The sequence below is a fragment of the Pseudochaenichthys georgianus genome, chromosome 18 (assembly GCF_902827115.2).
Source record: "Pseudochaenichthys georgianus chromosome 18, fPseGeo1.2, whole genome shotgun sequence".
In the NCBI taxonomy this organism is placed as follows: Eukaryota; Metazoa; Chordata; class Actinopteri; order Perciformes; family Channichthyidae; genus Pseudochaenichthys; species Pseudochaenichthys georgianus.
Genome location: NC_047520.1, coordinates 8,538,202 through 8,554,627, shown reverse-complemented (window position 1 = coordinate 8,554,627; position 16,426 = coordinate 8,538,202). Strand labels below are relative to the sequence as shown.

Sequence of the window (16,426 nt, the reverse complement as noted above, 5' to 3'; positions counted from 1 at the left end):
GAGGTATATTACGTTTTTAGATTTCATTTTTAAATAAGTTGCAGATAAAATTGATGATGATAATAATAATAATCATCATCATCATTGCACGTGTATTATTGATCTTGGAAACGTGAATTTACAATCTTATTCAGAATAAACTAAGCTTTCAGTCTGGGTTGTGTCTCTCTACACATGCACAGATCCACGAGGGGAATATTCCTGCTGAGCGCTTGCCTCGTCTTTACGGCTGCGGCAAAGCCTCGGCATGCACATTTCAACGTGCTCCTGGATGGTGACGTCGTTTGCTCTGCATGCCGTCTCAAAAAGCACGAGGCTGGCGGTGTGGTTGGTGAGAGGCTGTAAACAGTGAAGATATAGGGCACATGCAAGGGAGTAATAACAATAACGCACTCTAGTATTTCATGGGAGCATATTTACTGTGTCCCAAAGCACAAAAAACACACACCTAACTATCACTATAAGACTATAGTCTACCAATATCAGCATGAATGCATCTTCTTATCTTGGTTGAGATTATTTTGTCAATCAATATTTGATCATGATAACAGTAGAATAAACACTGCATACATTCATTATATATCTTTGCATTAAACTAATGTATAGTCAGTGGTAGGAAGAGTCCTCATCCTGCAGAATGGTCCATTTGGGAATAATATATTATGCCTATGTTATTGGTTTGTAATTATTGATGCATTATTGATGCATTATTGATGCATTATATCTGCGCATATCACATATGTTGCAGGTAATCGCTATGTACAGCCAGGTGGCTTAATCCACTAAGATACATATGAATCATAATTTATAACGTAATTACATGTTATATTATCATGTATCCCTGCACGGTAAGTAAAGCAGTCAAATTAAAGCTGGTTTATTTGCCTACTGACTGAGTTGGAAAACTATTCAAAATAACATATTTTTAAGCATGCACAACTCTATCCGTCCCTTCGTAGTGCCACGTGAGCCCCACATTAAGACGATTCTTTACGCCCTTCTCCAAATGTGCTACTTTCTTCTGATTTAACTGGTTATTTGGTCTTTCTGCTATTTGGTGACATGCATTTTGCTGCTCAGAGTTTATTTACTGGAAGTTGCAGGGAGACTTAACCACTGGGTTTTTATACAGCTACATATATCTGCAGGTTTACTCACTAGTACAGGTCTGACTAGAGTGTATACTGTGAATTATATATTACCAATGTATAATACAAAATGTACCCTTTGTTGAGAAGGAATCAATTTACTCCAAAGGAGAAGTGCAAACAAAAATAATATCATGCTCGGCAGATTTTCTGATGTTTGAATCATGATTATGTTGATGTGGGTGTTCATCTGTGTGTCCTGTCCATTTTGATTTGCAGCTTTTCATTTGCTGACCTCTGTGTGTCTGGTGTTTTGCACCAGGTGCCAGCATGTGCTTGAGTCCACTTCTTGTTACAAACATGTTAACTACAATCATGTTAACCACTCTAAATGTACATAATTTAAAGTATTAGACAGGCTACAAAGGCAATAATACAAATAAATCATACCATAACATGTAAGTCACGTGTTTGTGAAACCCAATCCATGTGTATGTGAACTTCACATTTGACGTGTGAAATCATTTAATGTCAACACTTTTTTTCACATCTTGAACAGTGCATACATTTGCATGTTAAATCATGCATACATTCATATTTATAACCCACCTCTTTTTCCCTGCAACTTGGCTATTAAACAAAAAGACATATTCTATACTATAGAATATGTCTTTCTGTTAGGTTTAAAGGTGGGATATGTAATTTCACCTAAAAATGACCTACCCCACCAAGCACTTACAAAGTTAAGCCTATTTAAAGCTAATGTGCATGCACCAACAATGGTGTGGCTTACTTTAAGAGAATACACATGCATGATTCTTGCAGTTTAAGTTTGTATCTTAATGGTTTATTGTTCTTATTGTATGTCACTTTAAAAAAAAGCATCACCTAAATTAAATGTTATGTAATGCGTATGTTACTTTAGAGAAAAAGCATCAGCTAGATTAAATGTAATATAATTCATACTGCAAGTAGGCATGCAGATCCAAATGTAAGCATGAGTGTGTCCAGTAGAAGGCAGCATTGCATAACATTTACTTCGTAGGAGGGAAAACATTTGGAATATATGGTGCAATAAAACTTGAAAATGCTAATAATAAATGTAACTTACAAATGACATTAGTTATTGATTTATTTGTATTATTATTAGTTTTATTTGTGCTTCACACGATTAGCTAAACAGGCTAAAACTTTCTTTGGTATCAGATCATCTGCTATTAATAGATAGTGAAGATGCAGGTTAGTGTCATCAGCTTCTCTAAACTTTGAGTGACGTCACGGAGGTCTCTGCCAATTTTGGAAGTAATGGGAAAACTATTCTACAGGTAGCAGGGTCTTTCTCAGCTTATTTGTTGAACCTTTTGCCTTTTTCCATACATATTTTTGTAAATTAAAAACTTTTTTTGCACATAATCCGTGCTGACAGTGCTTTTTTTAACACCACTCATTGTCAACAGATATTTCCAGCATCTTATATTGATTTATTTTTTTAAAGTTGACCACATGAACATTTCTTGTTAGTTGTTTTGCTTCACAGATCTTCCTTGCTGATGTTGTTTGGACTATCTTAAACAGAGGTTCTTTAATCACTAATCTTAATATCCCAAGATCACAAATGTCACCTTTGCCTAAGGGGTTTTACAGTGCAGTTCCCAAAGAAGAAAGTCTCTTAAATTGAGGCAACATATTTCAATGTACATACGCTTGGCTGAATAAGGCCTATATGAAGATTTCACATCCTGTTTCAGAAAACTGAATTAGAGCTTTGCATCTTAAGAAAAGCATACTGTAGGAATCATCTCTCTCTGCACTAGCCTAAAATTCTGAAATGACATTTTAAACAACTGTGAAACAGGTGCTCTGCATACTGTAGATGGCGTCTTAATCTAGAGAATTATGCAAAAACACTTACATTAATTTTACTCAATTTAATACAACATAATGCCCAAATGATGTGGTATGTATGACTTGTAGTCAATGTTGAGCTCGTTTGAATATTACTTGTTTAATTGCAGCTATTGTTTATTGCCGTATTTACTTAAATGTTTTATTTAACTGTAGAACATTTTATTTATGTTCTTGTATATCCTTAGTCTATTTACATACACTCCTGTATTTACTTGGTCGCTTACAACATTCTGTGCAGTATTTAGCTTATTGTATTTCTTTATTTTTGTATATAGTTTACTGCAATCTGCATTAATTGCACATGCACTTGTTTTATTGTTTTATGTCCTATAACTATGTTGCAATATTAGAGGAGATTGGGACTGAAGATTTGCCATTTCTACACTGTATATGCATATGACAATAAAGCCTTTGCATGTGTGGGAAATACATCTTTACGTCAACGCATTATAATACATCATAATTAATTCTATTTTTGTTATTTTGTATGCTCTGCTCTATCACAGTATAAAAGTGTGTACCAAAAACCAATGTAGTACTTGAGCGAATCTATTCTCTAACATTAATGCTGAAACCGCCTTTTTTATGAACAATAAACCAAGAGGGAAATAGCATGAGTGAACCCTCTCGTTCCCGCTGCCTGTGTATTAGTCTTTGATAGATGGAGTTGGGGAGTACCACTTTAAGATTAGGGCGTATATGCACTCTTTGGGAATCAGGAAATACGTGTATGTTTGAAGAAAGTCCCTCCTTTCAGTTTGGTTTAGTTTGACCACCATAGCCACAACGGCCGGCTGTCCAAAACATCAGCAGCAGCCCTCTGGTTAGTTGCTGTCCATCAATGGCCGATACTACCGCCAGTACGCGTAAGTTTGCAAGCTTTTTTCTCTTGTGTGGAAAAGTTGAAGCAGTGCTGCACAGGCAAAGCCGTCATATTTTACTCAGAATGGGTTTTATATATACAGTCTATGGTTTTTTCCTATTTAAAATAGTCTGAGTTTATTCAATTAACGTAACAAGGGCACCCGTGTGTTGCTGCCAATGCAAATGCTTCTTGAAAATCTGACCACTAACATTAGCATTCAAAGTTAAATCAAATTTCCTGAAAAAAAAAACTACTGTACAAAGTTACTGCGTATCAGCCCAAACTTCAAGATGTAATGGGGTCAGTGTGTAGGAAGATGTGGAAAAAGACAAATTGAAAAACTGCCTAAAAATGCCACATTGAACAATGCACATTATAAAAATATGTAATGACTTTAATTAACCTTTAAGCTATGATTCTGTTGTTCCATTTATGTAGCATTATGGTGGTTTCATTTAAACACAGTTCAAGTGTTGTCTTATACACGAAATTACAATTTTTTTCTAAGATTATCATTTATCCAACAGATATTTTATACAGGCTTTATTTCACCCTAACTTATAGTGTAGTTGTACTACTCTGTAATTTCTGTGTACTACACTTGTTAAACTAAAAAAAACTCAAAAAACAATGACATTTTTCAAAGTGCAAACTTAAAGGTTCCATGTCATGGCCATTTCTACTGATCATAATTCCATTCTAGAATAGATTTACATTGTGCAATTTTCCAAACCCACATTGGTTTCTCATACAGCATCTCTGTGTATAGTGTATTCACTCCCTGTCCTACACGGCTTGTTGGAGCAGCCCCCCCCCCCCCCAGTGTGTCACAGTTTAGCCGCTGAGAGTGTGTGTGTGTGAGGAGCTCCAGGATTGGTCCATTTGGGTATGGGCACGTCACTGTACCCAGGAAGAAAAAGAGAAATCTCTGGGGCAGCATAGACAGGTCTTTTCTGTGTTAGAGTTTTACTCGCTACAGGGTGTACTTTGAGGGTTTGTGACTCTGCAGACCGTTTACATGCATAAAAAGCTACATAACACACAAGGGGACGGGTAATAACCGGAAAAGCATGATATGGGACCTTTTAAATTACCTTAAAGAGCTTACGAAATGAAGGACAATACTGTTCTTATTACGATAATATATATACTATTATTAATGGGAAATCATGTCATTCATGACAATATGCCCGCAGTATTTATAAATCGTGGTTTATTACAACTTTCCATGCTCACTTCCGATGTTACACGACCGCTCGGAACAAAACAGCTTTCGCCGGTTAGTGACGTCACGCACGTCACGAGTAGAACACCTGTTGAATAATACACTACCTCTGTGGCTGATGTCGGACTCTGGAGACAGAATCGAGTGACAGACAAGACTCATTTGGCGGAGATCCGATGCGGCAACAGAACACAGACTGGTATACATTTGACTTTAATTCATAGAGATTCTCAATAAATAGTAAATCAATAATAATACATCGTAATGTAGCAGGCAAACTTGGCTCAGGCAACAGAACAGAGACTGGTATATACATTTGACTAAAATTCATAGAGATTCTCAAAAAATAGTAAATAAATAATAATGACTGTTGAAATAACCAGTTTAGATACATGTAGCTGGTCAGGCTGTTGTAAATTGACCAGCCAGTATATATTAGGCTGGAATGGTTGGCTGGAGAGGGGTTTTGGACACTTCAGCTGGCCAGGAGGGCTGGTTTATCCATCTATCACCAGCTTATGTTTAATAATAGTATTGAATATACCCTGCTGGGAGCTTACCAGGATTCCAGGTGACCAGCATACATTAAATACTGGTATGATTATTTAAACAAGAGAACATAAATATATTACAAAGATTCATTGTGTCATGTATTCTGGTATCTACAAAATAAAGACATTGTATAGTGTTCATAATAGTATTTTAATTTAATAAATAGCTAGTTAATATAATAAAATACACAGTAACAATACAATAATTATACAAATAACAACCAACCTGCAAATCAACCTACACATCAAAATAAATATATTATCTAAAACCGGTGCATTTGATTTAAAATAAAAGTAATACATAGAATTCAATATTTAAATGGTAACAAAAACCGTAACACTATGTATGATAAGAACAAGGCAACAAAGAAAGTGTTTGTTGTTTTTCCTTGTTCATGTCTATGTTTCCCGTTGTGTAGCGTCCAGCCTTTCCCAATCTGGCCTGCACTTCTGTCTGTTGAAGCCACTTCTTGAAGCAAACTGAAAAGAAATGTACAGATATAAGTACACTGTAAAAAGAAAACTTAATATTTACGTTAACATTTGGGCTGCTGTGGTTGCCAGAACCGTTAAAGTATAATACATTACAAATTACAGTTGGTTGGCATAGAGTCTAGACGTTACAGTCAACAATTGCTTATGGTGAATTACAATGGCAAAAACAAATAGAGCTAGTGTACACGGTGCAGCTGTATTATCTGGGAAATAGAAGAATCGGATCAGGATTCGGTATTGGCAGACAATCAATATCAAATGAATCGGATCATTATTAGCATCTGATCACCTTTGTCGACTTGCAGCCTAAATACAAAGATAACTCCACTCCTCTCCTACTACTCTTACCTCTAATAAGCCTTGGTAGAACTAGTGTCCGAGTCATAGGGTCCAGAGGCCTGTACTACGAAGCCGGTTCAACCTAACCTGGATATGTTTGAGTTAGCCGGTTGGCCTAATCCAAAACATACGCGCTCTCGCTAAACGGTCCTACGACGCGGGTTATCAAGTGGATCGCTCAAGCCAGCCGTGTCCTATCTAGTTAGGTGTTCACATGAAAGGGGTGGTATCTGGAGCATTCGACCAATCACAAACATGGAGAAGCGTACTGACAGTGCAGCGTCATACTAGTCAAATATGAAGAAGTTAAACTTTAAACATCCATGACTTAAACACTTGATCCAGGATCAGAGCCACATAGCTGCACCTGCAAGCTGAACACAGCTGGGAACAGAACACGTGTTTGAATGCGTACATTAACAGGTTTATGATATCACTGCCCGTCTAACACACGATCTGACTTTCATTACCTCTGACTCCTGTGTTTCCTCAACTCAACGTGTTGCTAAAATAATCCTTCTGCATACAGTATGTGACGCTGTGAGTGTTGCACGGCCAGATACGGCTCAGCTGACTCAGATCAGGAGATATGATACATTATGAAGTGATATGCCGCGGACTGTACTTAATGTTACTCTGATCCGGTTACTTATGTTGTGGCCGATATTTAAGTGCTTTCTTAACGCTAATGTTATAATAGTCAGATTGCTCTGAAGATGGAGGTGATATTCTATTAATGTTCACGTTGACACAGTCAGTGATTTCTGCCGGCCGTCTTTCCTGCATCGGCAGCTTTTCTGTGTTTCCTTTCTCCTGTGATATGACTTGATCGCTTTAAACTCTGCACACTGAGCTCTGATTGGTCAGCAGGCGGTGCTTTCACTGAGTTGAGCTCTTAGCCTGCAACCTAACCTGCTCCGGGGCAGTTTAGCCGTTCAGCATAAGTTACCATGGAGATCTAGCCCGCTAAGAAGAGAACCTGCTTCGTAGGACCGGAAAGCCGGAGTTTTCCCTGAAGTTAGCCGCGAAGAGAACATCCTGCTTCGTAGTACAGGCCTCAGGACTGACTGAAGACATGTGGAACAGAGGACAGGCATGGTTCCATGTACAGGAAACTGGAACTTTGAACAGGTGTTTTCATCTTTTCTGCCTGAAGATTCACAAGTTCTTGATCAGGTGTTTGATGTGGGCTGGCATGATCCTTTCTGCAGCGATAAATAAAGAAAACAAAGACATTTTTTTTAATAATGGTAACAACAATAATATTAGTATAATTATGTATAATTATGTATATAGCACTTACACAATTGCAAAGTGATTCTCACAACAAAAATAAAGAACAAAACAATATCAACAATAAAAAAAACAAATTATTACAGGAATGTTGAGACAAATAAATGTTTTTTCAGTCTTTACAATGCACTGTCGGAAATGACCTTCCAAAGGCTCAATTTAAACTCAATACCATAAATAACTGGGTACCAAAGTGCTTTACCTGATAGAACACGCTCCACACGGAGCAGCAGCCATCCGGCTCGGCCTTTTGCTGCATATCATCTCCTCCCTCTCCACTGTTTCCAGTACATCTCTACTGTCCAATACAACTTAAATTCCCCAAAAAATCCTATTTAAAAAAAGTTAAAAACAATGACTGGCTGTTGGCATTGAAATGGATTAGAATCTCACCTTTTTCCTGGATGTCAGGAAGGCCATGGAGTCGTTCCCTTCAAGTCCGCAACCAGTCATAGGAGTTCAAATGCAAAGCCTGAATGATGACAAGAGCGAGAGACATACATTTTACAATTATATTTTTAATTCATACCAGAGCAGTGTGTACAGGCCCTGTACGACATGCAAAGAACAGATCAAATCCCCTGACAGACTCACACACTTTGGTGATGTCCTCATCTGATAATGTTTCATTTTTTAGCAGCATAGTAACATTACTCAAAGTATATGTCAGACCCAACTCATTTACAGTATGTTTTGCATCTCCTCAACAATGGTCTGTATAGTTGAGTAGAAAAAAACTGTCCCTACAATTTCAGGTAGATTAACACACATTTGTAAGAAAAGTTTACAATGAAGCACAAAACCCCTCTTTGTATTAAGCGAGCTGCCACAGAAAGTGCAGCTTAACATGCTAACCTTTGGTGAGCTACAGTAAAGCTAACTTCATGCTCAACACAAAACCTCTAACGTGCATTACATTGACGATTTTAAACACAACTTAACTTTCTCTACTTGTAAGATAACGTTTAGTTAACTTACCCTTAAATAACTACATCACGTTTTTCAGTGGAAACACAAACTGCAGAAAACGTTAGCTGCTAACTGTTGTTAGCTAAGACAGCTAGCTCTTAAGGAAAGTAACATAGCCTCATGGCAAACGTAAGGTTGAGTTAACGTAACGTTGTAAGAAAGCAAAACGAACCTTCGAGAAAGCGTTTACTCTCTCTCCTTAGCGGGCATTGTTGATTGTTCGAAACACGATCTCTTGATGTGCTGCCCCACACATCGTCGGTTTCATCGACCCCGGGTTACCTGGTCTAGCAAACGTCCGCCTCGTACGACGCACTTGTTTTGTCCATATACGCAACATTTGATCATTTTTTGGCCACAAAAACATCCCATAACCAGATGTTGAGACGGCCCTACATCCCCATACAACATATCGCTTGCCAATTATTCTTGGCGTCTTATTGCTGTGCATCCTTTGTCGTAATATTTGGCCCTTCAATGCATTCAAACGGGACTGAGCTCAGCTGTGTTCCACTCATGACGTCACCGCCGGAAATGGCCGAAGTTGATGTTTCCGGCGCAACGAACGATTGTTACTAACTGACAACTTTTGTATGCTGTTATAATCGTGATTTATTAAAAATAGATCAATAATAAAAAAATCATATGGCACATTCCACAATACAAATGCAACCTCTATCATATACTAAACCCACTAACAGGTGCTAAAAGCATTTCGTAAGCTCTTTAAGGGCCCCTAACCGAATGAACTTGCTAGTTTCAGTATGTGTTGTGTTCATCATATCAGTGCAGTTCAGTGATTTTCAATGCAGCAGCCAATACAGAATATGACGTTATATTTGATAATGTATTTGGTAACTGTAAAAATATTGAATACCATTTTTTATTACAGGACCGTGGTGTAAAATGAATCTACTTTTCATATGAACTTCGTAACAGATGTTGACAGTGCACGTGCCTGTTTAAACCATTACTAGTACAAGAGATATTCAAAGTATTTATATGTCAGAGAAGAATACTGTATGTGTCTCTGCATCAACAAATACTCAAGTCAGCAGTCTCTTTTATTCCATATTGTGTCTTTTCCTAACCTTTAAAATTCCGGGCCTGTTTCAATTTTCCATGGAAAGTCCGCAGGAGTCTTTGACTTGCAAAAGGCCAAGGCTGAATTCTCGTGCTCATTCAATTAGACCCAGTTATCCAGCACGTAGGTTTAGTATTAAAAATACACTCTACAAATGTGTGTGTGTGTGTGTGCTGTGTATACACAGTGTGAGCAAACTCTATTTTCCAGCTGTCTACTCCGCAGCATCATACACACCCTGAGTGTTTCTAAAACTGATCTTGACACTCACAATGAGGCACATGTTGTATTTTAGGTCAGTGGTTCCCAACCTGGGTCCGGCACCCCCATAAAGGTCTAGAGAAAAAGGTTGCAAAAGGAATACAAAAGGGAATTAAAACAAACATTTTAAATCTGACCTGCGGCCCTCTGCTGCCTCTCGTCACCCCTACCCTCTCCCACTTAACAGTCTATGTATCTCTATAATAAAAACCAAAACAAGATTTTTTTTTAAAAAGAAACATTTCTCTCACACAAAATATATTTGTTAAGGCAAAAAGAAAAAGTGCTATACAAGTCTAATTTATTATTATTATTATTATTATTATTATTATTATTATTATTATTATTATTATTATTATTATTATTAACAGCAAAAGATTCCCCTACTTCTAACCTCCCAATTGTGATGATTGGCTGCTTTTCATTAGTTTTGTGAATCAAAGATGTCACCTCTGGCTTAAGGAAATCGTTTTTCACTATGTTCTCACATTATATTCTGCAAGAAGAATGACAAATTACCAATCTGGTACCACTACATGTTTTTAAACCTCGGTTGGATGCTACACAATCAGATGCTGTTGGTACCTGTACATGTGGATAGATATGTAAATTATAATCCCTGTACATTTTGCTGTATGATGTCCTTTTGTTGTTCTGTTGTTTATGTTTTTATGTCTTCATGTGGAACCTACTGCTGCAGGTCTCCCTTGAAAAAGAGATCATTGATCTCAATGGGATTTCACCAGGATAGATAAAGGTTTTGAATTGAATTGATATTATTGACAACAAACATTGTCTTCACTTTATCTGTTGTGAAAATAACCAGCAGATTACTCAATAATAAAGACAGTGTTACTAGCAGCATGTGACCGTTTGAAACGGGATCTCTGCTTTTAAAAAGCATGCAGTAAATATCTCATCCCTCAAGTTGAATTAGAATTTCTACTCACTGATCGGTCTCCAGTGTCTAGTTTAACAACTCTTCAAACAAGTGCACACTTCCTAATATGCAGAGCTGTAGAAGTTCTTTGGAAAGATCTTTGGTTTAGCCATTAGCAGCTAGCACAAGAGGAATATGTCGCCTAATGAGATCTTGGCTTCTCTCCCAGTTTCGAGAGAGGTTTCGTGTCGACTTCAGATCACTTAATAGACTACATGGATAACGAACCATGAAAGACCGCTCCGTCATGTAATTTAAAAATAGATGGGGTTAGTTTATGTCAGAGGCTCTCAGATTTGCTTTCTTAGTTGCTCATGAGTTCGTGAATGGGAGGAAATGGTAAGCCACAAAGAGCCTTGTAACCCATGCATATTCAGTGCAGAGCAAAAGGCCACAAACTCTTTCTGGGATTAACATTTGACTATCTTACATTTTTTTCAGCAGTTAATATTTAGTTGTTACAGCTTTTCAGTTAAACCTTTTTAATTGACCAATACTTTTCTTTCCATGACAAGATAAGAATTAAGGGCATTGTCTGGCCATATATGTTCACTTAGACTTATAGGGCATGGCAATATATTGATAATGTATCGATATTGTTAAATGAGACTGGATATTGTCTTGGTTTTTGGTTCATTGCTATATACTAAATGCCAAATTGATGTCATTTTCAAATTGTAATAATTTGCCCACTTAGACATTATATCCTCCTTACTGATGATTATGTATAAAAGATTGTGTTGTGTGCATCATTTTAATAAAAGGACCAAGTGTCAACGCTACAACATTGTGCACTATGGCTTTCGGGTTATTTGAAAAAGTGTTGTGGTATTTGATAAAGTCCCAATAACAAAGGCCATACTGAGACTCTTGAGATTTGGTTGAAGTCCTCAAAGTTTGACGTAGATAAAGTAGTTGGAAACGTTGATTTTGTTAACCAGCCAAACAGTGGTCAATGGGGAGGAAATCGAACCGTTTCCATTTCCGCTCTCTCTGACGAATGAATGGAGGAGAATAATGCAGTTATATTTAGTTGAGGATCGGATTACTGACTGGAAGGAGCTGAGAGGTCGATGATAAAAGGGTAAAACTCTTGCAGCCATTTCTGATTTCCTGATCTTGTTAAGACATGACCAAGAAGTGCAATTTTAAATGATCCGAAACTTTAAATGAAATGGGAATTAAGGTCAGGAAACACACACATGTGGTTCTATAGTGTCTGGAGGTCTTGTCTGCTCGTCTCAGCAGTAAGACACATCCTCATTTCTGAGACGCCCTTTGGCTTTAGGCTGCGGGTCATTAGCTGTATCCACTGATACTGTAGCTAATGAGTGATGGTCTTGTGCAAAGAAAGAGCAGAAGTCATATACGGTTCTAGATTCAAATATCCCAGCACCCACCAGCAGTGTTGAAATTCACTTTGTCTTTATTAATAGCTAAAGTAGCTTACCATTTGTGCATCTAAAGAAATATAAAAAACAAAAACACAGGGAATAGTCAGGAGTCGTGCTCCGCTCTGACTAGTAGGCCAGGGAGAAGAAGTGTGTTTTTAGTGAGGATTTAAAAACCCCTAGTGTCTCGGCCGACCTCACATGGAGGGGCAGAGTGTTCCAGAACCTAGGGTCAGCTGCTGCGAAGGCTCGGTGCCCTCAGGCTTTGAGCCTGGTCTTGGGCACTATCAGTAACAGCTGGTCAGCAGACCTTAAAGCTCTGGCTGGGGTGTAGCGATGGAGGAGTTCGGCTATATAGGCAGGAGCCAGCCCATTTAGGGCTTTGAAAACAAATAAAAGGAGTTTAAAATCAATTCAGAACCGTATTGGAAGCCAGTGTAGTGAGGCCAGAATTGGGGTGATATGGTCACGCTTTTTATGGCCAGTCAGAAGACGTGCAGCTGCGTTTTGGACTAGCTGTAGGCGTTTAATTGAGGCCTGGTCCATACCCACATACAGAGTGTTGCAATAGTCCAGTCTTGAGGTTACAAAGGCATTAATAACCCTTTCCATGTCTTTAAAATATAAATACGACTTGGTTTTGGCCAATAATCTTATTTAAAAAAAAAAGCAGGTCTTGACTACGGTGCTGACCTGCTTGTCGAATTTAAAAGTGCTACTAAAGGTAACTCCAAGGTTCATGACAGAGGGGAGGATGTTTTCATTGAGAGAGCCCAGAATATCAACCGGAGAGGCTGGAGGTTGGGGTCCAAAAAAGATGACCTCGGTCTTGCTCTCGTTGAGGTTAAGGAAATGTTGGCTCAGTCAGGATTTTATCTCTGTTAAGCAGTCCATCAACTGCTGTAGTGAGTGGTTGATATTTGCTATGAGAGGCAGACAGATCTCTACATCGTCGGCGTAGCAGTGGAAGGGAATATTATGTTTAGTGAGAATTGAACCGGGGCAGTATGTACAGTAAATATAATACTCGATTATTATTCGCCAGGGCTGCCGAATAATCAATTTTGATCATGGTCAGTTTCTGGCAACCCTACTTGTGATGTGAATTTCTCCGGCCGATGCTTGTATTAAATATCAGTGTTTGACATCAGAACTCCTGCTCGTCCCGTGACTCCCACTGCATTGCTTCACAGAAGTTTCCTCCACAACCTCTAATTTACAGATCGGAGAAGCATTAAAAACATCAGAAAACTGTGAGGCAGTCAAGGGGTTAATCGAACGCAGACAACGCGCAGGGGCACGTTATTCGACTCCTGCGGAAGGGATCGAAGTTGTAAACGGAACCTGTAAATGGTCTGAGATACGCGTTGCTGCACAGATTTCATTCACGGAGACAGACAGTCCAATGATAATACTAAATCTAAAGTGTGTCCTTTTTCGTGTGTTGGGCCAGCCACGGACTGAACGAGACCAAAAGAATCAAGGAGATTTAAAAGGTCCTTAACATCAATTTGTGAAAGAGGCCGTGGCAGCAGAGACGTCGATAACCGGGTACAGGGTAAATCCTGACCTATTCTGCTGCGCTCAGCTGCAGAGGAAGTGTGTGATGTATCAAGGATTTGATATTGTAGCAGGAAATACTTTTCTCCAGAGTGAGGAAGTGAAATAATATTGTTATCTCTTGTCAAACATATTTTCTTACTGCCAGAATCACTTCTCATATTTCATCCAAATGTCATGATGAACATGGTTGCTTTTCTTCTCCAGCTTATTTGTAGACCCTGTTATTTTTTATTAATTATGAATACACCTGACTAATGTGTTCATTTAATAGAAAGAGTCAAACTTCTCAACGACGGCAGTGTTTAGAGTTGTTAATACATTTCGATGCCATTGCCATTGCGAATTAATCGGTCGTTTTTTGTCTTGGTCTACTAAGATTACTTCTGTGGATTTGTATTTTTTGAATACTTTTTCATGCTAAACAACTTGTTTCTATGATAGTTGTGAGCACATGTATGGGAAATATAATATGTTTAAAAGGTGCTTTTAATGATTATTTGTATTGAAATCAATGCATCCACAAAATCATCTCAAGTGTCAGTCAACTAAGAATGTCGGTAGTGAACGAACGACAACAAATAATCAAGCTAAAGTACCAACATTCTTGATTCATGTTTTAAACAATTCTATAATTTGTTGGCATTAAAAAAGCTGGGTGTCTGCATCACCTTGCTCCGATTTGCAGTTGCAGTCTGTGATTTGATTGTGACCTTGTGTTCTCGCTTCGATCTATTCTCAAATTATTGCAATTGAGTACATCCCTGGCACTGTATAAATCAACATAATGACTATGTGAATCATGTGGGTGCGTGTTTCTCAGATATATTTTGGCTGTCCCTGCGAGGACTTTCAACACGACACCAGCTGTTGCTAAGAGATTTTCATGACTCAACTCTAAATCCTCCTTAAGGACTCTATTCAAGCCTTTTAGTCTCTTTTCAATGCTTTTCAATGCAATCCGCTAATTGGCCTGTGGATGATTCTGAGTCATTTGGAGAGGGATGGGAGTGAGGCAGCCAGCTGGTGTGAAAGCTCCCAACAGTATAGGACACAGGACGGTCCATGCGCAGACAAAGGTCTTTATCAGTGTGTATTTATCGGGACATCGGGACAAAGGGACAGCTCAGAGGCCTGTGTGCATCAGGAGGCCTGGTTAGGTATGCAAAAACACGCCACACACAGTGGTGGTACGTTTCAATACGCCATGAACATGTGATTAGATTCGACCTTCCATTTCTGTCTCCGTGTGTCTTTCTCTGACTCCTAATGTGTGTGTCTCTGTCTCACACACACCACACAGGAAGTCAGACAAAGCCCGCAGTGTTTCAGGCTGGAATGCATCACGTGGTTTCCAACTGCAGGAACCAGGAGAGCGCTAGCCCATAGCTGAGCACAGGTCACCGTCTAGCGTCGACTCTCTGACCTTTGACCTGATCCTGTGCCAAGACATAAAGTGGAGCAAGAAATGAGCCCCAAACAATGAAATCAGTCAGCTCCTTTAACAGTGCAACACACAAGATACTCGAGACAAAAAGGAAAGAATTATGTCATACACTGTAAAAAATGCAGGAATAAGTACACAAAGTAATTGTTAAAACGATATGATAAGATAAAACAAAGTAAATGACATATTGTACTGTTAAATAATGGTCTTAAGTTGAATTAAAAGTACAATATTTGGAGTTCAGCATCCTCCCTATCCATGTGGCACCTTGATGGGTCTAAAGTCCGGTGTATAGGGGGGTGGGCAGATGGGAGTGGGAGAGGATAGCTAGAGTGGTAAACTTGATGGTCCTTTTGCTCTCTTAACTGCTGTCACTTACTATACAAATCGATAACCCTGCTGCAACCCTTATTGTTATGCTAAGGGTGCTCATTTCGGTTTCCCCCCTCCTGTAGTGTGTTATATAAATGGTCTGCAGAGGCTAAAATCCCTGAGGGAGTTTCTCTCCCACACACTCCCCACCTGCTTGAAACGCCTCCATTGGTCTCCTTTGATTACCCCGATTATTTGATTAAGCAGTTGACCAATCACAACAGAGCCGACAGCTAACCAATCGGAGCAGACTGGGCTCTGGTTCCAGACACAGGGTGAACAGAGGGGCTGCAGCACAGGCAGTATGAGAAAAACAAATAATTTTTTAACCATTAAAGCATGGAAACATGTCACAGTAGAGGCACAACATACAAATATGAACCTGAAAATTAGCATACATTTGTTTTAATTTAAATCAAGTGAGTCCTCAAAGCTGTAAAAGTGGCACAGCTTCCACCAAATCACACAGTTCGAGCTGTCGAGTCCAGAGACAGCAGCAGGTTGGATTGACCCATGAAGGGAACATGAAATCTCTGTCATTCTGCAGCTCAGAGCATTTAAATCCTCTCGGCTGCTCGGCCCAGAATGTGCCCTCAGACTCACTTTGGATATCAGGTTGCCATCAGGGGCGTTCCTTT

General features: G+C 38.8%; 1 protein-coding gene and 1 long non-coding RNA gene across 2 annotated transcripts in view; one reads left to right on the top strand and one right to left on the bottom strand.

Annotated features, from left to right (window-relative positions):
- Positions 1-3,729: 3,729 nt before the first annotated feature.
- rell1 (RELT like 1) overlaps positions 3,730-16,426 on the top strand; it is a 28,749-nt gene continuing 16,052 nt past the window's right edge. Inside the window, exon 1 of the mRNA XM_034106470.2 lies at positions 3,730-3,862. Coding sequence (XP_033962361.1) covers positions 3,838-3,862 — 25 coding nt within the window. The 5' untranslated portion in view covers positions 3,730-3,837. The remainder of the gene's footprint in view (positions 3,863-16,426) is intronic.
- LOC139435708 (uncharacterized) lies at positions 7,266-9,281 on the bottom strand. The gene is made up of 3 exons (XR_011644921.1): positions 8,906-9,281; positions 8,158-8,236; positions 7,266-7,676 (listed from the first exon to the last, which is right to left on the bottom strand). It is a non-coding gene; the product is annotated as an uncharacterized lncRNA (long non-coding RNA).